This window comes from Talpa europaea (genome assembly GCF_964194135.1).
Source record: "Talpa europaea genome assembly, chromosome: 10".
Lineage (NCBI taxonomy): Eukaryota > Metazoa > Chordata > Mammalia > Eulipotyphla > Talpidae > Talpa > Talpa europaea.
In genome coordinates this window covers 115,338,663-115,361,422 of record NC_140077.1, presented here as the reverse complement: position 1 = coordinate 115,361,422, position 22,760 = coordinate 115,338,663, and the positions used below count along the sequence as shown (strand labels likewise).

General features: G+C 44.7%; 1 protein-coding gene across 1 annotated transcript; it reads right to left on the bottom strand.

Annotated features, from left to right (window-relative positions):
• Positions 1–10,376: 10,376 nt before the first annotated feature.
• On the bottom strand, positions 10,377–11,483 carry PABPC4L (poly(A) binding protein cytoplasmic 4 like; the record flags this gene model as incomplete). The annotated part of the gene is made up of 1 exon (XM_084245412.1): positions 10,377–11,483. One exon carries the CDS (start codon positions 11,481–11,483, stop codon positions 10,377–10,379), a length of 1,107 nt encoding a protein of 368 aa, XP_084101538.1.
• Positions 11,484–22,760: the final 11,277 nt, after the last annotated feature.

The window sequence follows — 22,760 nt, the reverse complement described above, 5'->3', positions numbered from 1 at the left end:
CCCTTGAAACCCTGAGAACTGTTCCAGTTGGGTGTTTAAATTTCCAGTTTCATCCAAGAGTATTTTAACACTGTGTGTTTAATTTTTAGTGAGAACTTTTGTATTCCATTAGAACATTTTGTCTTTCAATTTTGTTACTAATTTCTAGCTTTACTAGAAAAACAGTCTGGAGAATGCCCTTTATCCAATTTCCATATTTTGGAAAGTATTACGGTTTCTTTTGTGGTATAAAAAAGGTCAGTTTTCATGAATCTCTTCTATGCTCTTAAAATCTGGGTCAAGATTCAATATACAAAGTTCAAATTATGATGACAAATGTGCTTCGACGATGTCTTTTCAAAATGGTTGTTCATTTGATCGACTTAGATCAAGAAGATGGGCTACTTTCCTTTTTGACTTTTTTCATCTATATCCCCCCGAAGCTGCTATAGTTGCTCTTTAAGGACAGTCCTTGCATTGCTTGTGAAATTAATGACAGTTTATAGTTTCACTGGGAAACTTCTAATTTTATGAAATTTTTTTTTTTCAGATATAACTTTTTTTTTTTAATTAAGGTTACATTGGTTATGACATTGTCTATGGTCTAGAGCTGGAGGACCAAACCCTTCATAGGTCACCCTCCCCAGGGCACCACAGACCTTCGCCATATTCCACTGGACCCTCCCCACCCCCCATCATAGCTTCAATGCTACATTCGGATTTCTGCATTCAAACATTTAATTTCCACATTCAGGATTTGTTCATTGGTTTTGTTCTATCTGACCCTTGGCTTAGTTTCGCTACATTCCACATAAAAGTAGCACCATCCAGTATTTCTTTTTCCTTCTGACTTAATTTCACACAAAGTCATTTCTTCCAGTTCCATTCCTATTGTTGCAGATGGCAAGAGTTTTCATCTTTTTGTTTCTGTAGCTGAACAGTGTTCTGTGTCACATTTTAGCCTCACTTTTATTTTATTTTTTTTAAGATTTATTTACTTATACAAGAACCTGGGTGCCAGATGTGTGGAAGGATGAGAGGATTCACCAGAGACAGAGTGGGGAACAGAACAGGCAGACTGACTGAAATCGACTGCTTAGGGGAGCAGCGGGGAGACAGGAGAGGTCTGCTGTGCCATGCTGGTAGCTCCCTGGCCGGCCAGGGATTGAACTCGTGCTCCAGATTGCTTCATAATATGGTACTTAACCCCTTACTTTTCTTTAATATTTTTATTTTCTTTAATATTTTACTTTTTTAATATTAGTACCTATGGGTGCCTCCTTTTATCACTTTTGAAAATTGTTTTTAATATACAATCTGTACAAGTTCTGTCCCTTGTTAGAACATAATTTCTAGCCAAAAAAAAAATTCTTTCTGTTGGGAGGTAAACCCCATTCGATTCTGCTATAACATAGTTAGCCTCTAACCTCTTATATTTTAAGTATCTGTTCATATATAGGCATAGCAATATGCGGTCACTTATTCTGTCCTCACATATTTAGAAAAGTTTGTAGTTTTAGGCTAGTGATTAACCTTCATACTAATATTTAAAAAATATTTTTAGTCTCCCCACTTTTTTCGGACTGTCTACTGTTTCTCTCTATGAGTAATACTGAATTGAGCTACAAGTGTATGTTCCCCTCCTCAGCCTTCTGCTCAAATTCACTTTGAGGTCATGCCTTTGGCTCCATTTAATAGTTGTGAGTCAACTTGTGAACTGCTTCCCCTTTCCCCACTCTCTCACAATTTTCTAAGCCAGTTTTCATTGTGTTACTTGGTCTAAAATGTCAGCGTATTTAACTTACATAAACTTAATCACCAACCTCATGTCTATGACTTAGTATTTCCTCTTACAGATAACCATATATTCAGTATTTGTCACCAGTTTTAAGCTAATATCCTCAGTTGTTTTCATTATTTGATGATAAACTGAATTTCTTACCATTAAAGATACCAAGATGTTGGTTTTGTGTATGTGTATTTGTATTAAGTTGTGCAAGTTCCCTTCAATTTCCAAATTGTTGACAATTTTTATCATAGATATTGGGTTTTGTCAAATGCTTTGTCTGCATGTATCAATATGATCATTTGATTTTTCTTCCTTAGCCTGTTGATGTGATGGATGATACTAATTTATTTTCGACTGCCAGGTTAATCTTGTATACCTGAAAAATACCCCACTTGGTATATAATTCCTTTTTTTAACATTTTGGGTTGACTTGCAAATATTTTGCAGAAGATTTTTGCATTTATATTCACAAGAGATGTTGGTTGTTAGTTTTCCCTTTTTGTTATGTTTTTGTTTGCTTTTGTTATTAGGGTAATGTTAGCCTCCCAGAATGAATCAGGGATTATTCACATTGTTTGTATCTTCTGGAAGAGACTGAATGGTATTGGTAAAATTCTTCTTTGAATGTTTAGTAGAATTCACCAGTGACTCCATCTGTGCCTGCAGTTTTCCGTTATACAAGATTATTCATTATTAATTTAATTTCTTTACTGTATATACCTATTTAGGTAATCTATTTCTTCTGTTTCATCTAGGTGATAAAATCTGTGGGCATGAAGCTGTTCATAGCATCTTTTATTTTCCTTTTAGAGTTGTTGGTATCTCAGTAATATCTTCTCTTTCATTTTTGATCTATTTATTTGTGTCATTTCTCTTTTTGTCTTAGTTAACCCCGTCAGAAGTACATACATTTTACTGATCTTTTCAGAGAACCAGCCCTTGTTTATTTTTTCCTTTATTGAATTCCTATTTCCAAAATTATTGATATCTGCTCTTTTATTATTATTTATTTAAAATTATATTGAATTATACTGTTGGCAGTAATCTACTTGTGCTTGAAACTAATGTGTTTGCAGTTGTTTTCCAACAATGCTACAGATATCAATTAGATCAATTTGTGCTCTTTTGTATCCTTAATGCTATTTTGTTTTTTCAGTTTGTATTTTAAAAGATAAACAAGGAAAGGACAAAAGATAAACAAGGAAACAGATGACTTGAACAATAAAATACAACAATCAGACATCTATGAACACAATGCCCAACAGGTTAGAACACACATTCCTTTACAGTGCGCATGAAACATTTCCTAGCATAGATCGTCTATAAATCACAAAGCATGTCTCAATAAATTAAAAAGCTAAAGTTTTTTGTTTGTTTTGTTCTTATTGAAGTAACATTGGTTAACCTACACTTTAGTGTTTTGGAAGTCTAGGATTAAAAGTTAAAAGAGGTTTTTGTTTTTTTTTTTTTCTATTTTTTGTTTTTGGTATAAAACTGCATTGTCTTTACATTACATACTTTGATTTAAGAATAAGATAAACGAAACTCACAACATCCATACCTGCTGTCAACATGGGAGAGGATGGGTTTGAGAAACTCCTGTCCTTTCTTAGAAAATACAGCAAAGAAAAAACACTAGATGCAGCAGCAGAGGGAACCGGGTGAGCAGACTACCCAGGACTGCGGGTTTAAAAGGTGGGGTAAGATTAGTTTAATAGTTTAAAGGACTTGGAATAAGACTGGTTTATTTCCACCATGTTAACTAAGGGAAACAGTAGCATTAAAAAAAAAAAATCCAAAGATTCATAGGGACCAAAGAACAAAAGATCTTCTAGGACACAGCGAAGATTTACACCAGTATTAAGAGTAACAGAAGGCCAGGAGTGATTTTTAGGCAGAATGACACGATCAAATATGTATATGCCAATATAATTTTGGTCAAAATAAAAAAGTAATAAAGAAGATTGCTATTTAACCTCTGTGCCAATTGCTTTTTATCAATTGTAATATATATAATATAGCTATCGTTTGGATAAGTGGTATGAAGGAAATATTAGTGAATAGAGAATACTACTAGATTATCATTTCTAATATCTCCCTTAGTAATTCAGTAAAATAATGATGTGTCAAAATAGTCTAGTTATAATTCTAAGACTTGGCCTGCATTCAAATGGAGGTACTTCTTTGACTAAGAAAGATTTTCTAAAATTATTATTATAAAGGCTTTCTTTAACTTCAAGGAACTAGGACTGGCAATATGTCAAAACTGCCGCACATCGGTATGCCACTGGCACATGTACAAAGATGAAATGGAATGTAAATCAAAATCGTGATTCACTATAGACTGTCAGATACAGTTTTCTGAGATAAGAAAATCTCATTGGAAATACCTATTTTAAAGACACACAGAACATAACGGATCATGACCAATATGCACTCTAAGCGAAAAAAAAAAAAGATAATAGTAACAGCCACTATCTCAGCCATATGGACTTCGGGACACAAACGTGCTATTAGTATTTGGCAGAATTTCAAACTGGGGGGCATTTTCAATATCTAAGTTGATATAAATATAATGGGTGAGCAAAATGCCAAGATCTCTCAGGAGCTGAGCACTTTCTCTACAATGGCAAGGAATACCACTAAGAGGATCGTTCTTCTTTTGCTTGATGATTCAATTGTTTCATTCCAGGGAACTTCAGTAGAGGTAAGAGTATTATGGGTATTCCAAGATAAGCCATTACAATGGCACAAAAACCATCATCTAGCCGTATTTCCTCTGAGAAAACTGCAAAATAATCTGACCTTAACAAATTCAAATTCAATTGTAGTTGTAGTTGAGAATTTAGTACAACTGACAATCCCACATGCACACACAAGCCCATTTGTGTAACACCGACAAATATATTGAAAAGCTTTGGGTAGCTCCAATTTCGTTAATTTTCATCAATGTACAAAACAACCTAATAATAAATCCTTTTGTAAAGGAAGTGAGCACTCACTTATCTCTGTGGCTCAGCTTTATAGATAGGAGCCACTTTGTAAACATATACCTTTTTATGCTTTTTGTCAAAATGTATTCATTACATTGTCAGTAAGAACTATTCTTTTAAAGTCATTTATACAGGGGCCTCCCTGGTGGCGCAGGTGGCTGAGCGCAGCGCTGTGAAGCTGTCCACAGCCTCTGCAGTGCCGGTTCGATCCCTGCTGGCCGTGAATCAACCCACATGGTGGGGCAAACCTTTCCTCCCGCACATCTGGCCTGTACCCCAGTTCTTGTATAAATAAGTCTTTAAAAATAAAATAAATAAAATCATTTATACAGAGATCACAGTAGTTGGTGATATGCATGGTATATAGAGTCCCCTACCTCCCTCCAGGGATATGAGTCTCAAACATCAGCACACATGAGAAAATTCTGGCTTGGACTGCATTCAACACGCAAGAAACCGATAACTTATTAAATATGGATTTATTTTTGAAACATTCTCGACTACTTGTAATCTGTTGATAATTATTTTTGGTGGAAACCCATTTGAGTGACTTAATTGAATCTGATCTTCTCAGTTAACAATTTTCAGTAACTACCTAACTTACATCTAATAGAATGTGATATGTAGAAACAAGAAACTCATTACCAAACAAAAATGAATTTTATTTTACATAGAATATTTGGATAAATTATTTGACTTAATGTTGAAACTATTCATAGTTTGGGAGAAAACAGAATTCTAAGAACTGTTTAAAAGTTAAAAGAATATGTCAGGTAGGCCCCAAAATTCAAATTTAGGTATCATGGACACAATGGAGTGATGTCAACGATAAACAGACAATGAAATTTTGCCTCATGCGGCCACATGGCTGTAACTGGAGGGTACTATGTTAAGGAAAGTAAGTCAGGAGAAAGACAAATACTGGATTTTTTCACTCGTGTGGAATACGGAGAAATAAAGTGAAGGAACAGAGAAAATGAAACCAGAACAAATCCTAGAAATCTGATGGTAGACTTATGCTGCCAGATGGGGGTGTGGGGATGGGAGATAAATGGGGAGGGGGTCCAAAGGACTCTGGTGGAGGATGATGGTGGGTGTGACAGGGTGACACACATCTGAAGCCGTCTAAGCCTGAACCTGGTTCATATAGTGTCGCAATGAATATTACCTTAATAAAGAAACACTACATCCACCCCCACCCCATACACACAGATTTAATGAAAATTACCCGGGGTTTAATGGCTGCAGAGCCCTACATTCATTTCTACTCTTATTTCTTCATAAATTCACCCTGCACAGAACCTGGAAAGCTGGCTCCTTTCTCAATTCACTGGATGGTCTTGTTGAATCAACCTAACGACAGAGGACAATGGTGGCGGCTGGGGGTCTCTAACAGGTTTCTAGAAGCTTTCCCTTCAGAAAGTTGCTGTGTCTCAGTGTAAGGACAGGTCCCTGCAACCACCTCACCAGCTGCCCAAGATGGAGCGCAAGTGTGGAAGAGAGCAAGCCAGGAGGCCTGGGAAAGTGACAGGGGAGTCCTGAGACACCACTTGGTGCCTGAATACACCTTAACTCTGAAGATTCTGTGGGGTAAAATTTCCTTTCCTACCGTGAGTTGGGATTTTTTGTTACTTAAAGCCAAAGATATCCTGAGGATATTTAATGTGTTCTACTTCAAATGCAGATTTAAAAAAATAAAGCCAACTTTACTACTTGATCTACTTTTCAAAAATTCACTATGAGGCCTATTTTCCAAATAAAATACAAGCAAGCTCATACTGATTCTCTTTTGTTGGCAAACTTTCCTTCAGCGATTAAATTCAGAAGTGCATTTAAAATAGTCCTTTATTCCTCAGGGACTTGATATGAGTGGTTCTTCTCAACCATGGCCCCCAAATTATGAGTAACTTTAAAAATAAATATTAGTTCATATGGGAGTTGGCCTTTTAAAACATGAAATATGAGTATCTTTACTTAAAAATGTAAGCTGTTTTTCAGTTGATTCCTTAGAGAATTAAATCTTTTGACAACTAGATATAGTTTAAAAAGTAAAGAAATAAAAATCATTTTCAGACATGGTTTCATCATTGAAAGATTAACTTTATTTGATCTTTTCTCAATGGATTCATAGAAATATTGAGAACATGAAAATACCAAGTACAAATTTCCACTTACAATGTAAAGCGAAAACATTAAAAGGCACACAGTTAGATGGCTGGACATGCAGACACCTAATCAGCAAACTTGACAATGTGTGGGGGGACAGCAGAAGCACTCATTCGTTCAAGGCCTCTCCATCAATTAGCTTTTACTGGAATGTTTATCAGAAAAGTGATTGTTCTTATTTATCAAGGCACTTGGGCATAAAAGATTAAATTTTCTTGACAGAATGAAACTTACTACCAATGAGGATGACATGATGTTATCGCAAAAAAAAAAAAAAAAAATTAGAATGAGCAAATTTAAGGGATCAAGAAAAAAAATTTAAGGGATCAAGAAAATCCACAGACTCATATACTTGGCTTGGTAAACGGAAATAGCCATTTCTTAAGGTAGATATTAAAATAATCAATTTCTACTAAAATAGTATCATGAAGCTATAGCTGCAACTCACCTAGATACCCAATATTGTCCTGTTAATTCCTTGTCCCTGGTTAAGAGCAAACTCGAATCCCTGATAATATCTTAATCATCCATGTGGACGTTATGAAATATTTTCACATATCTGAGCATTTTGATAGACTAGATTATCCACAATCGGATGTCAAAGCTACAACACCGACAGCACCACCCTGTCCTGTCACCCTCCACCCTTTCTTCAGAACTGTTTTTGAGGTAAATACTTCTTCACACAGTGTTTCAGAGAGCCAATGAATCCGATTTGGCATCTGAGTTTCACAGATTCTAGAGTTGATCAGCTTTTACTTACACATGTTAATACAGATTGAAAAGCAAGATGCTTTTAAAAAATTTCCTATAGGCTCTGGATAAGATGCTTACAGACACACATTTTGTTTAGACAGTACTGTACGGAGAATATGAAACATAAGTAACAGAAGAGAATATGGATGAGTTGTCTGTGCGTGTTCAAAGGTTCTGAAGCACAAATATCAAAACTAGATTAACGACTTAAATTTTTAGTTTGAAAAAGTTAACTTTGGAACAACCTTCAAAACTATGAAGAAGGACTTCGCATGACAAACCACCTTTGCGCTTGGACCAGGCCTTGGAGAGGCTCAGGGCGGACAGACTTCAGTGGCACCCTCAGGTGTGGGCTGCCCCCACCACCAAGCCGAGACAGGAGATGAGCAGGAGGCGGCCACCAGGCCTGGTGTTCTGTGTCCACCCGTTCAGAGTGAGATACATGCTCTAAATTTTACTCCTGCTCCCAAATCTCGTGAAAATGTGTCGTGCAGCTTTATACACACACACACACACACAAACACAGTTACAACACAAGAGGAAAAGTCTAAATTTTTGTCCTTAATAAGTGAAGAAACCTGGCATCCATATAAGCTAAAAGACACCCTGTAAGAAATCAGAACATAATCATGAAATCTGAGCTCACAAAACATAAAAATACCAATGGCCAATAAATACAAGAAACGTTGTTCAACTGTTATAGCAATAAAAATGTAAGATGAAGTAACCATGAAAAGTAATGGGGTTCACCCAAAACCCTTGTTCTTGGCGTATGCGAAGCTGGCTAGTCCTCCAAACTGATACCACAGGTACCAGCAGTGTAAAGAGTTACAAGTTCCCTGCACAGTATTGGGGCAATATTGACACAACTGATCAAAATGATGTGTAAAAGTGTGGTCCCTTTAAACATCAATTAATTCCACGTCTATCCACTCTTCTAAGAGAGTGATTGAATATATATGCATATGAGAATTTGCAAGGATGTTTATCTCCAAGTTGTTCACGATGTGGAAAAAGGGAAGAAATGATCTAGCAGCATATACATACAGATACATAGACATATTTATCCAGAGGAAATTTGTTATATTATGCTACAAACAAACACTGTCCAAAAGATAAAAGTTAACAAAATTATGTGAAAATATATTAGTGGACATGGAAGTTGAGTATGGCTTATTTTAAAATCAATAAGGCAATCAAGCAAGGCATGATATGATTCTATTTCCTTTAAATCATCTATGTGCATATGTCCAGAAATATCATAAAAGGCTACGCAAAAACATTTCAACACTTATCTACATAACAGGATAATGCGTCACTGTAATATTTTCATTGTCCATCATTTTTCAACTAATATTTTAACTTACAAAATGTGTGATGAATACATACAATTTATACAAATATAAATGGAAACATTTTCTCTTTCTTTTATAACTAATGCACAGTCAAAAAAATATTTCAATATTTCTGTTGTACTGGGATGTAGAAAATATAAGATTGACTATACGGTGACAACAGTTATCTAAAGCAGAGTAGAAAATAAAACAGCAAAACTATTTTGTAGATACCTTTGGTATGAGTGAATCAGAATTTTAAAAAAGTAATTATTTAAATGTAAATAGAGCACTCCTGCCTTAATTTCCAAAGAGAATTTCAAACTGTGAAACTTAAAAAGTCAATATAATAAAGCCCTTTAAAAAAAAGTATAAAATGAAATCATATAGAAAAAGGCAGGAGGGGAGGAACAATCTAGGAATAGGACAGAAATAAAAAGTATGGCAGACAACAGGCAAAGATGCAACTTCAGTTCATCAGAAAATCGTGAGTTTCTGACCCATCAAGGCTGAAAGCGACCCTGCCTGGTGAGAGGCTCTCCAGGCGTTCATACAGGTACCCGGAGTTCGCCCTTCTGAAACCTGAGACAACATCACGGCGCGGACCACCACCAGGGAGAGAGCAACAGGCTGCGGGACAGGGCGGCCGCTCTGCGTTCTACACACACACACCCGCGTGATAACGCGGCATCCAGGGAGAGCGCGGGTCTGCAGCGGGGGCACCACACGGAGCCGCGCGGTGCGAAGCCATCGCAGGCCCGGCCGCCCTCCGCAGCCCGGGCAGACGGGCCTGCAGCGCCGGGACCTCGGCCAGGGGGCCCGACGCGAGTCGCCGTCGAGGGCCCCGGCAAGGCCGACGTCAGCGGAACGGGGAGGAGAGCGCGACGCCCCAGAGGCAGGCCCGCGGGTGGCCGTGGAAAGCGCCGTCGTTCCTCCCGGGCAGGCGGCCCGCGCTCCGCGGCGCAGCAGCCGCGACGAGCTGCACGTTGAGAGGCAACGCGGCGTCCACGGGCGTTTCCGGCGTCCGCGCACTCGCAGGGACACCCCGGACGGGCATCAGCGACGTTTAAACCAAAGAGAACTGAGGCGAGAACGGAGACCCTTGTGCGTGAAGCCCACGCGGCGGCGCCCGTCTTCGCGCCGTCGCCCTCGCCTCGGGCCGTCGTGCGGCTTCGCGGGCTCCCGGGTGAGGAAACGCGCCTCGCGGTGTCTCTCGCCGCGGACGCCGGAGTCAGGGCCGCGCGCCGCCCGCCAGGCAGCGCCGAGGGAGAGGGAGGGAGGCCGGGCCGCGCGCGCGACGCCTCCTGCCCGCGGGACCCGAGTCGCGGCGCCCGGGCCGGGCCGGGCCGGGGGGGCCCGCTAGGGCCGCTGCGCCAGCGCGATGCTGAGCGGCCGGGAGCCGAGCAGGCGGCCGTTGAGCGCGGCCATGGCGCGGGCGGCGTCGTCGGGCGCGCAGAAGCAGACCAGGCCGAAGCCCTTGCTGCGCCCGTCCTCGCGCATGACCGTGGCGCGGCGGACGGCGCCGAAGGCCGCGAACTCGCGCCGCAGCCGCTCGTCGTCCACGGCGGCGTCCAGGTTGCGCACGTAGAGCGCGTCGCCCCACGCGCGCCAGGGCCGCTCCCGCCGCCGCTCGAAGGCCTGGCGCAGCTCGGCCCGCCGCTCCGCCGGGCGCTGCGCGTGGCCCACCACCAGCCGCCGGCCGCCGAGCGCCTGGCCGTGCATGGCCGCCACCGCGCGCCGCGCCGCCTCGGGGCAGTCGAAGCGCACGAAGCCGAAGCCGCGCGAGCGGCCGCGCGCGTCCCGCACCACCTGCGCGCTGCGCGGCCGGCCGAAGGCGCCGAAGGCCTGCGCGAGGCGCGCGTCGTCCACCGCGGCGCCCAGGTTGCGCACGCACACGTCGGTGAAGTCGCGCGCGCCCGGCAGCTCGGCCGCGCGCGCCTGGCGCGGCTGGAAGCGGCCCACGAAGAGGCGGCAGCCGTGCAGGCGCGCGCCGTGCATCTCGGCGATGGCGCGCTCGGCCGCGCGCGGGCTCTGGAAGTGCACGAAGGCGAAGCCGCGCGCGCCGCGCTCGTCGCGCACCACCTTGGCCGACAGGATGCGGCCGAAGGCGGAGAAGCGCGCGTGCAGCGCCTTGCCGTCCACCGAGCGCGCCAGGTTCTTGATGAACACGTTGCCCTCGCCCGAGCGGCGCAGGCGCGCGTCGCGCTGGGCCCACATGAGGCGCATGGCGCGGCCGCGCAGCTCGTCGAAGTTCATGGTGTCCAGCGCCGCCTGCGCGTCGGCCGCGCGCAGGAAGTTGACGTAGGCGTAGCCCAGCGAGCGGCGCGTGGCCAGGTCGCGGCACACGCGGATGGACAGCACGGGCCCCGCGGCGCTGAACTTGCGGAACAGCAGGTCCTCCGTCACGTCGGCGTGCAGGTCGCCCACGTACAGCGAGGCCTGCCGGTACTTGGGCGGCACCTGCATCTCCGCGGCGCCGCCGGCCGGGCCGGGCCCGGGTCACGCCGCGAGGGGCTCAGGCCGGGCCGCGGGGGGGGCGGGGGGCGCGGGCGGGCCCCGCGCCGAGCAGGCTGCGCCCCCGCGGGCCGCGGCGGCCGCAGGGAGCGCTGGGCCGGGCCTCGCCTCCGCGGCCTGCGGGAGGCGAGGGCGGGCTCGCGGCCCGGGAGAGACGCGGGGCCCGGCCGCCCGGCCTCCAGCCGCCCGGGCCGGGAGCGCAGGCCGCGGGTCACCGGCGCGGGGGCGGCGCCCGCAGCGCGCGCGCAGCTTCCCGCCCGCCGCCCGGGGCCGCCTGCTCTCCGGTGCTCGCCGAGCCGCGGCCTCCCCCGCGGCCGGGAGCTGGAGGCGGCGACCGGGAGGAGAGCGGCGGCCGAGGGGCGGGGAGGGGCCGCGCGAACCCCCACCCCGCCCGGGCGGCCCGGCCCGCCTCCCCGGCCCCCCGCAGCAGCCGCCCCGCCCCCGGCCGGGCGCCCCCGCCCCGGCGCCCTGGCCCTTTCCTGCAGCGCCAACTCTGTCGCACAAACAAAGCGCTGCCAAGAAAACCCTCCCAGGCGTCCTCCCGAGCAGCTGCTCCTCAGCGTCGCTGGAAGCCGAGGCCCCCGGGCCGGCTCCGGCGCTCAGGCCTCGCGCCTCAGGAACGGGCCGCGCCGCTCACCGAGGAGCTGCCCCCGCCGCGGGGGAGGGGCCGACCCTCCGAGGTCGCGCTCAGGCCCAGGGACGCGCGCCCTCCCGGCCGCGTCGGGCTGGACGGCAGCGAGGACCCGGCGGCCTGACGCGGCCTCTGGCGCCCAGGAGCCCGGGACACAGACCCCTTCCTCCCGCCGGACACGGATTCCCTCACATTATGCCCGCGACGCCCGTCAGTGGCGTTCACGATGCCCCGAGGCGGTTATAACGCGTCTTCTGTTCCCTGCAAAGCTGAACATCGGCTCAGTTTGGGTCTTTCAAAAACACCTTTCCTGAGATGAGCCAACCCCTAGCTTCGTCTACTCTAACTTTTGCTCAGCCGTCTGACTTTCTCTCTGAAGCAATTCACTGGATGTGGGCCTTGCATAGAGGGGCTTCATTTGGCATGAGCTCCCAGGAGTTGCTAGATCGTGACTTCAACTTGCCAGTGCCACCAGGTGACTGCGGCGCGGGGCTTCGCCAGCTGTCGCCGCTCTGTGCACTGCTGACTTCTCTGTTTTCTTCCTAGGAATATTAGGAATTTTAATATGATCTTAATACTGCAACTCTCTTGAAAGAATTTCAATTAAATGTCAGTATTTTGCCTCCCGGTGAAATACGCTGTGATTGTATTTGCTTAGGAGATTTAACCCAATTGTCCTTCCATGGACAGCCTGTCACATGGGGGCCGAGCAGTAAGAGGGACTGAGTTGCTGCTTATCTGAACGGCAGGAAACCCTCGGCCTGTGGTCACGGATACGGATGTCAACAGAGGTCATTGCTTACCTTGGTATTTATTACGGAGATAGGAATAAACAGTTACTGTGTGTCCGCAAATGCATTTAAAAATTGGTTTTACTAATTAGACTGAAGTAGTGTCTGACATCGTCCACTTTCATCAACGGGCTAATGGAGTCAACTAGTAATAAAATCACCCTTGTTTTTGTTCAAGATGGTTGTTAGTACCTTAAAGGAAAGACACTGTGAGAATGAAACTTGTTTTTATTTTGAAACTGTCATGTTCATTTAATTACTCCAAAATATAATATTCATCTCCAAGATTATTTGATTCAATTTTTACTATGACAAGCCTTTTCTCACTATGTTTTTCTATTTTTTAATCCAAATTTCGTGTAAATTCTTTAGAATGAGGTTTATGATTTATATTTCAGAGTTAATAACCCTTCTTCATCAGAGCACAAAGAAAGGTCTCATAAGTAACATTTGATTATTAGTAGATCTTGATTTAAAAGTTCAACTCAATCCAAAATATCATTTACTAGTGAAAATATCAGGCGTTATCAAAACATGATGTAAGACACATCTTTCCTCAAAAGTCTCATGGCTCTTAATAGAAAAAGAATCAAAACAACAATTTCAGAAGAATATAAAATTGATTCTGAAAGCAGAAACTTAGCACAGGAGAGACAGGAGTTACTCTCCTGCTATAGTCAAGCAGGCCTTGGCAGGGAAGGCGGTGCCCAGGAAGGCCTGGTGCTGTTTTCTGAGCTCCCGTAAACTGGGGCATCAGTAATGGTGGCACCAGCCGGTGTTTATCGATACTGCTGGCGTGCAAAGTGCAAAGAGGAAGCAGCAGGATGGGTCCAGAGAAGACAGGGCCACTGAGAACGCTGTACTCACTCGTCTAGGGTGTTTCATTCTAGATGGAACCGCTGGGATCATTGATCTGAGAAGCTGCACCTGTATCTCCCCTTCCGGAAGGCAGTGGGAGATACGCCCATGAGATCACGGAAGCAGGAGAGCGGGAAGCAGGACAGCTGCTGTGCACACCCGTGGGCAGGGCGGCGGTACTTCCTGGCACTGCGGCAGGCAGGGGTGACCTGCAGTCCATCACCAGCTATTCAGAGAATGGCAGTGCGATTTGAAATAAATATTACACTAATAAAACCAAACTGGCTTCTGCAGCCTACTTGAGTTGCTCTGAGGTAGCCAACTCTTAGTAAATGTGTTCCACACATTGAGAAAATGGTGCTTCCTAAGACATCTATGGCGGAGGGGAAGGTTTGTTCAAGGTCCACGCTGCTGGTCCTGGGATGGTACCAGAGGTCTTCCCCTGGGCCCCTCTGTCTTTCCTGCTTGGCTGGTACCCTCTCCCTGCTCCAGAGCCCTGACGTCTTCATACTGGCTGCCCAGCGTTGCCAAAATCAGGGGAACTGTTCCCCCTGTATTCTCAGTAACTTCAGAGTTAGTTCCTACAAAACCACCACACGTCCCCATCGCCACTGCCGGTCAGCGTCCAGAACACAGATCCCCTGGTACTGCTGCACCCTAAGCCTCCACCTCCCGGGGAACAGGGGAGTGAAGAGGTCAGAGGGGCCCTTTCTTCGCCTCTTTCCTTACTGCACGCCGCGTGCCACTCACTGCCCGCGGAGTCTGTTTGCTCTCACCTGAAGAAGGGAGGGGTCTAGCCCTCGGGCTTCACGCTGGGAGGCCCCAGCACCTGCCGTGGACGCGCCCATCATCTCACCCGTCCCTCCGCATCCACACAAGGGTGGCTTCCAACCACCACTGTGGAAATGTGTGCTCTGCTTTGGACAGAGATCTCCCCCCACTTGTCATTTTCGTCTCTCCTCGCCTCCACAGGAGCTATGAGCATCAGCAGCCAAACTCCTACCTAGAAAGGGCATCGCGGTCTCCCAGGCTTCCCCTCCAAGTCTCTGGATTCAGATCTGTGGGCATCAGCTCAGTGGAGGGAGGGGGTGAACACCCTGTCAGAGTGCCTGGGAATTGATCCTCAGGGACTATTGATTCCTCTTGCTCACTCTCCTTTACCCCCCCATTTCCCTGCAGAAGAACCTCATTAAGCAATAGGAGCAGGCTGCTGCCAGTTTAAAGTGGATAATTGCCTCCTCCCCCCGCCATCCGGCTCCATGCCAGGCCCATTTCTGTAACTGGGGGGGGGGGGGCGGTTTATGAAGTAACAACTTTTCTGTTCTGAATACATACAACTGGCAAATTCCAAATAACCAGTAAGGTCTTCTAGATAGAAAGCGCTTTTCCTGCAGCTTGCTCATGTCTCTCTTCAAAACAAAATCCTTCTTTAAGCAGCAATGCCTGTAACTGGATGCTTGCTGTTGCGCGTGGCCAGACCACTGTCCACAAGGGACTGAGAACTGTCCTTCTGTGTGGCCACTTGCTGGGTGCTCTCCTCCAACTATACCATCACCATCCATGTAATTGTTCAGTCATTATTCTGTCTCCTCTCTCACTCCCCCAACACACACACACACACACACACACACACACGTATATACACAGCTCGCACACACTGAAAACAGAGCACTCTGGCTCACATGCCTGCCTGAATTTAGTCAGGTCAGTCTGGGCAGGGGACAGCCTTTTCCCTTTTATATCTGGGGTTAAGATTATAAATGAACCAATCAGGTTTGAGCTGAATGGACCAATCAGGTTCAAGCTCTCCAGCTGTCAGTCCAAGGCTTAAATTTATTGGGAGGATTGAAAATGGATCCCAGTCGGACTGAAAACAGTCCTGTCAGGCTTGGTAGGGCAGGGACCTTTAAAGAAGATATCAGTGAGAGAAAGAGCCGGGGCAGTGGTTCACACCCCCCCCCCCCACACACACACAAATACCACATACACCACACAGACACACACACCACACACACACTACCACCAGCACCAAGGCTGTTGCAATGTAAATTTCATGGAGGCAAATTTCATGTGTCAGATTTAGTTGCTGCCATTTTCTCACTGCCTAGAAGAGGGGCTAGCATGCCATATGTTCTCGAAGCATGTTTTGAGTATTAGGAAATATATTAGGACATTATTAGGAGATGTATTAGGAATATTAGGAGATTCTACACAGAGCGCTCACATTTCTGCACATTTTGTAAACAGACGCACTTTGTTAAGTGCCACCCTTGAGAGCCTTTGTTCTGGACTATGTATAGAAAACATCTGTGGAAGACAGAGACTGTGTCTCACTCTCAAGCAAAGTGGAGGTTTGTTCAAAGCCTTGCAAGATAGAGATCTTGCCTCTCTTGGGACCCCAGGACAGGTGGACGGTGTGCTTCCTGTCCATTATAAAAGCTCTAAGCACTTGGTTCTACTTCTCTTCAGCCTTCCATGCATTTGGCTGCAAGTGCCACCTAGACTCCCACACATCACCCATGGGTGGGTGTTTGTCCCCAGGGAACTGGAACTGCTAGGAGAAAATGTCTACCTACCTGCTACTGCTTTTATTATCATGCACTCTGTGTGTGTAAGCCAGGAGAATTATTTTGCCCACATTCCTAAAGCTGTGAGATAGCATCTTAGCTTCCAAGTAACATAAAATCTCAGACTCTCCATAGATGGCAATTCACGAGAATAGAGTCGCGACACAGATGTAACATTCTGGAAAATAGTTAATGTCATCACACCTGACCATGACGCCTTCTTTTCCCCAAGCCATTACCTGCAGGATTGGCTGATAAGCCTTCCTACAAGAAGCACAGTCGAAAGGGGCTCAAGAGATTCAGCCTCTATTTTAATCCGGTTACCTGGTCACTAGTCTCAGTTTGGCATAATCCCCGGTCGTGAGAATAAGGACCACTTGTGCATCCTTGTGTTCCTTTGCTGTGGTCCATGACGATTAGAAGTGGACATACATGAATTCTGTCAGTTTCACCACGATTTCCTTGTCTTTCATGTACCTGACCCTTAGGGTTGAAAAGTCTGGTGCAAGTGATTGATGACGGGGGAAATGGTGAAGTCATAGCTCCTAAAATGGGATTCAGAAATTCTGTGACAAAGGAGGGTGAACAACAATCTAAGGACCCAGGAAATTCACGTCTCAGACTCCCAGAGGTACGGTACAGGGAGGGACATCAATGATCTGTGTCCTTCAGAGTCATCCCCCAGCCTTGCTTAGGAAGAATGACACCCTGGTGTGTCTCCAACAAACTGTGGAGAGTGTTTCAAATTTAACTGACTGCTTTGTCTTCCATCCCCTGCCAAATGGCTGACCATGATTTGAAGGTCATTCGCCTTAATCTTGCTCTGAACTCTGCTGAAAACAGCAGGGAAGGGTCCTGGTTCCAGCATTTCCCACACAAAGCAACCGACAACATCTCCAGTGTTTCCCTCTCCTTTCCCACAGCTATTATCTAGTCACTGCGTCCACCAGATGAATGCCTCCCAGCTGCTGGTGCAGGGGAAAGAATAGATTATGCCTTGAAGGCATTTTTATTGAACTCAGTCGAAATCTAAGATGTACCAGCTAACTGGGAGGATATCTGAGAGGCACCGTCAACCTAGGGCCCCTCCAGATGTAGGTCCCGATGGGGCACAGAGGATTGTAATGGCACTTTCCTCCCAGGGGTCCTGTATAGATCTGTTTGATTGTACTTTTGACTGGAAGTCAATAATGAACTTGTCACCCCTCCCCAAATTATGGTGACTTGAGCCTTAGGACACTCAAAAGAGACCTACTTTCAAGTGTTTAAGGAAACACCTCCAGTGTATCTATGTCTCTCACGTGACTGTGGAGTTTTCCACGACAGGATCAACCTTGGGTGATCTCCAAGGTAACTGACTTGTCATTTCAGTGCACCCTGTAGACAGTCATCCCTGTGATGTTAGTCATCCAATTAAACAGGGTATGAAATTGCTCCTGGCTTCATCTAAAGTGAGCAGTAACAATATCCTGACCCTGGCTGATTCATGCCAGCCGCAACTCACTGGCCAAGTATGTAACTGGCAGTGGATTTACCCATGCTTTGTCCTTGCGAGCCCAGTTTCTAACCATGACAACTGTATATCCTATTGCACCTGTTTGGTACCTCAGACAAGTTGGAAAGCTCAGTGAAGAAAAATAAGAGCATCATTCTCCATGTGAGATACAGCCCATGACAGTTTATAGGAGGTGTGCAGTGGTTGGGCCTGGAACTCTGCTGTCCGTGGTGGAGAATAACAATAGGGCTGCCTCATCCTGTTGCCTGAAGCCCTGCTGGTAGTCGTCTTATGATCAACAATAAATATGAGACAAATTGAGTGGGTTTGTTCCAGCCTCTGGTAGAGTTCAACACAGTGACTTACTCCTGGGAAAACTGGCCAGAAAATAAGGAGGAATAAAATTAAGAGGTGGGCAACCATAGGGAATAGCTCTTCACGGGTCTTTTGTGTTTCTAGATGAACTGCAAGAGGAAGCATTGTCTACTATTCTTCTGTTTTCCAGGACGCTTATACAGTGAACCATGGGAGACAGAGAGTGGGTCTCTAGCCAAAGCAAAACGCAAGTGTCCTACGATCCCTTATGGAGGACCTTGATTTCCTAGCCCAGCTTCTCTTTTAGTGCAGCAACTTCACCTTTAGGGTTCACTGACTCTCTTCATAGGACCCTATAGGAATCGCGCTTGGGGAATTGACACATAAAATGCTTCCCCTGTGGCTGTGGCCATTGCTATTCGTCTTGCGCCGGCACCCATGAAACTGTGGGGAGTGAACTGGTAGTCAAGTACCTTGGGAAATAGGATAAAAGAGCAAATCCTTCCATTCCTGACACTAAGTAGGTAAGCAAGTGAGCTGTGGACAATCTCGGTCACATGTAGTGCAGAACTTCATGATTTTTTTTGGGGGGGGTGGTCAGGCCTGTGTCACTGGCATATTTTTGTTGTCCTTTTCCCATGGCCTCTGTCCTCATAGTGCACTTAGCACCGCTCCTCCACCTCCGGTGGCAAAGTGGTGATAACCGTAAGTGTGGAGGCTGCCTGTGAGCTGCCTTTGGCCCCTCATGCATTTAAGTTCTCTTTTGCTAGCTTCGGTGGGTGTACTTAGCCCTCAGCAAAGTTAGCTTTAGCCTCACAACAAAATTGAATACAACCTGGGTTTTGGGTACATTTTTCAGCACTTTATACTCCATCAGAAACTCACTTCAGAGCACCTCTTACTTGTCCACGAGATGAGAGAAAGCCGCCAGAGTCTCCGTGATCTCTGTGTTTTCCAGATTCTGGACCATTTCATTGTTGTCTCTGAAGTCAAGTACCTGTGCCATGGACCTTATAAACCGAACACATTGAGGAGAGTCTGGATTCTTTACACTATTTCTTTTCTAGGACTGAATGAAGACGCGGCTTTTGTGGATGGGGTAAAACCCCCATTGTTGAGTAAGTGCTCAACAACCTAACTTTTTTTATGACAAAGATATTATTATTACCAATTTGTCATATGCTTGCCTATTCATTTCTTTCAATAGTCCTAAGGGGAGATACTGTTCCCATTGTTTCAGATTTAGATATCCGATACAGAAGCTTTAAGTAAGTTGTCCATGTAATTGGAATATAAGAAAGTGAGAAATTTAATCCCTGTTTCTAATTTTCAAATCCACACATTTTCCATAATCCATAAAGCATTGACTTGAAATATGATTTCTGATGTCTCAGTGAACAGGCCCATGTCTCTCTAGAGTTTTTTTTTTTTCCCATAATAACTAATATGCCTCATCAGATACTTTGACTACAAAAAAACAGTAAAAACATCTTCCAGAAATTTCCAGTTTCTGTAATCACTGTAGTTGGTACCCCAACTTGTTGACTCGGCCCAGTAGTCATTTATATCATCCTGTCTTCATTCTTTGTGCCTTCATTCCTGGCATTTCTCTCTTACATTTCCCCCTAATACCCTGCTAGCATATGTCTTCCTCCCCTCGGCTAACTAATTAAACAATTTGCAAGGCCACTTCATGTGAGTTCCTCACAGACAGGGTGTCAAGGAGACACTGGAGACGAAGCAGGAACAGGCCATGGACGAGGCGCCAGGGGGCTGGGGAGCTATGCCGCGCTGATGGACAAGGGCTGTGAGCTAATAAAGCCCTCAGGGATTTCCTTGACCCTCTGGAATTTTCACACTGACATAGCTGAAGTACTCTCCAGCTGTTCTGTTCCCAGAAGAGATGCATGCTAATTTTAGATGAACCATAAAAATTCTTCAACTCTGAAAATTTCAGAGGTGATGATCCAGAAGAAAAATGGCTGAGTTCCAGAAATACAACACATGAACCCAGAATCATATTAGGACAATTCTGGTGATGTACAACTAATCGTTCTCATGAACTTTGGGGGGGGGGACCGCTTGTTTCCACTGAGAAAGAGAATCAGGCCACATGTCTGAGTGCAAAACTCTGATAGACTAATAAGAGCCAACAACCACTGAAGGATTATTATGAGCCACATTCTATTAGAAACACATTACTTGAATTAGTTCATGTAGTTCCTATGCAGGTTTGTGGTAGATATTTTAATTGACTCCATTGGCAGATGGACACAGATTGCTGAACTTGTCCAAGGTCTTCCATGGATACAAATCGAGAAGGCCTGTGGTCAGTGCTAGTCTTGACTTCCCTGGGTAAGAACGATCAGAAGCATTCAACCTTTATCGTAAGACACTGTCAAATGGCCATTATTGAAGGTTCTTTCAAAAATGGCGATGCATACTCTGCCTCTGGATATTTAGGGGTAGCTGTCTTTGACAATGTCGTGGGTATTGGTCAACAGGCCCACTTGGCCACCCATTTATTTGCTTACTGCTCTTGCTATGGTTCCTTCTGAGCCCTCCAGTCACCACTACTTGCCTACAGTCTTTCTCTTCACCCAGGGGAGCCTACTGCAGCCCTCCTGAGCCATGAGCACACTGACAGGCCCTCCACCCTCTGCCCATCTTGGTCTCTTCTAACCCAACCTTCTTTGCTCAGGCACCACACCCTCAGTTTCAACCTTGCCACCACTAGCCTCCTCCCCACTCCACATGTACAATGCAAATTAGAGCAAGACAGACATCCGGTACCCATACAGCACCTGAGAACTGAGGAGCCAGAAGTCTAGGCCCACTCTTCCTGTTGGCCTGTAGTCTATGCCATGACAACAGCTTACTGAACTGGAGTCTATGATTTTTTAATGTCATGGGCATTTGAACATGTCCTTGACATCGCTGCATCTATTCATTCATGGATATCATACCTTTAAGAACATTTTAACCCTGTACATTTTCTCTAGTAAACTACAAACTTTTTTCTTTCACTATTGGTTATTATTCAGTACTTTTTGTTTTTTGACATTTTGCTCCTTTTATGATCAGAGAATATTCATTTTGAATGACAGTTGATTTCCACGCCATACACACACATACTCACACGCACACAATGCATTTCTTGATCACTGGTTTACTCTGAGCTGTATTCTGCTATCCATTTGTGCTGAAAATGTGACACTTTGAGCTATTTAACTTCCAAAGAGAAATTCTCTGATGGCTCCTAGCATCTTTCTCTTACGTTAACTAGCATCATTACAGAGCCTTCCTCTGTCAACCATATTTTGTCTTCTCTAAGTGATATTAAATGTTTGTAGCAATAACAGTTTACATGGCTCTTCTGAAGCACACAAGTACTGCAAAAAAACCCCCATCATTTTAGAAATTATAGACTAATTCTTGTGGCTGATATTTGTTCTTCTTGAGCATTAAATAGAGATGGATTTTTTTTTTAATTTTTCTTCTTAGATATATTAAATAATCCTCATAACTTATTTATAGCTGTGTGTAGAACAAGCTAAAAATAGGGCTCATCATAAGACATTTTGGAGGAACAAGGAATTTTAGCTTGGAAAACAGGAGACTCTTGGAGAATCTTATGACTGATTTGAGAAAGTGAGTTTTGGCTTAACCTCTTTTTGTTAAAGGGTAGTTATATGAAGAACATTTTAGCATAATTTAAGGAATCACTAAATATTATAGGACTTCAAAAATGGGCAAAATGGTGACAACAAGGTTAACTATTCAAGCAGAAGATGTATGAACACACAGGCTAAGTGCGGCAAAGGGATTTGCATTGTGGAGGGATAGAATAGGTGATCCCTGAGATTTATCCTTCCTTGACTATTTATGGCACATTTTATAATTTTATGGGTGCATGGTATGAGGAATAGTGCTCAAAATATGTGAAAACTTAACTATGACAACACTCTGTAGGGATGTGCCTCATTTCTATTGCATGTCCTTATCTGCAGTTAACCGTGGGAAGTGAGTTCACAGTGTTAGCTAATCAGTGCATACAGTTGGTTGTTTGCTAATTCCACAATATTTATTATATGTGTATAGTCTTGTCAAGAAAGATAAACTATAGATGCATATTCATAGGAATTTTTCTTTATAATATTGGTAAAGGCAATAACATTAATAACTATCATTAAAATTAAAATATGGCAGTAAAATTTATTTCCACTGCTTTCTTCATTTTCACATATACCAGGGTGGAATGTCAATATCTATAATTCTCAAAACCAGCATTCATATATCTTTAGCTTACATGAGTAAGTATTCTTGATTGTTGCAAGGGCAATTAGTGTAATTCTTCTTCAAGTATAGACTCTGGGTTTAGAAAAGTAAAACTCTTTACAAATGTATATGCATATTTTATGCATGAATATTTATGTGTTATATATAGCTATATGTTTGTGTGTATATTTTTTAGGTTGTAGAGAGAAAAAATATATAGGATATGTATGTGCGTACCTGAATATCAAATATCAAGTTCTTCTTTATTGGGGTATATGCTTTCTCAGATGATTT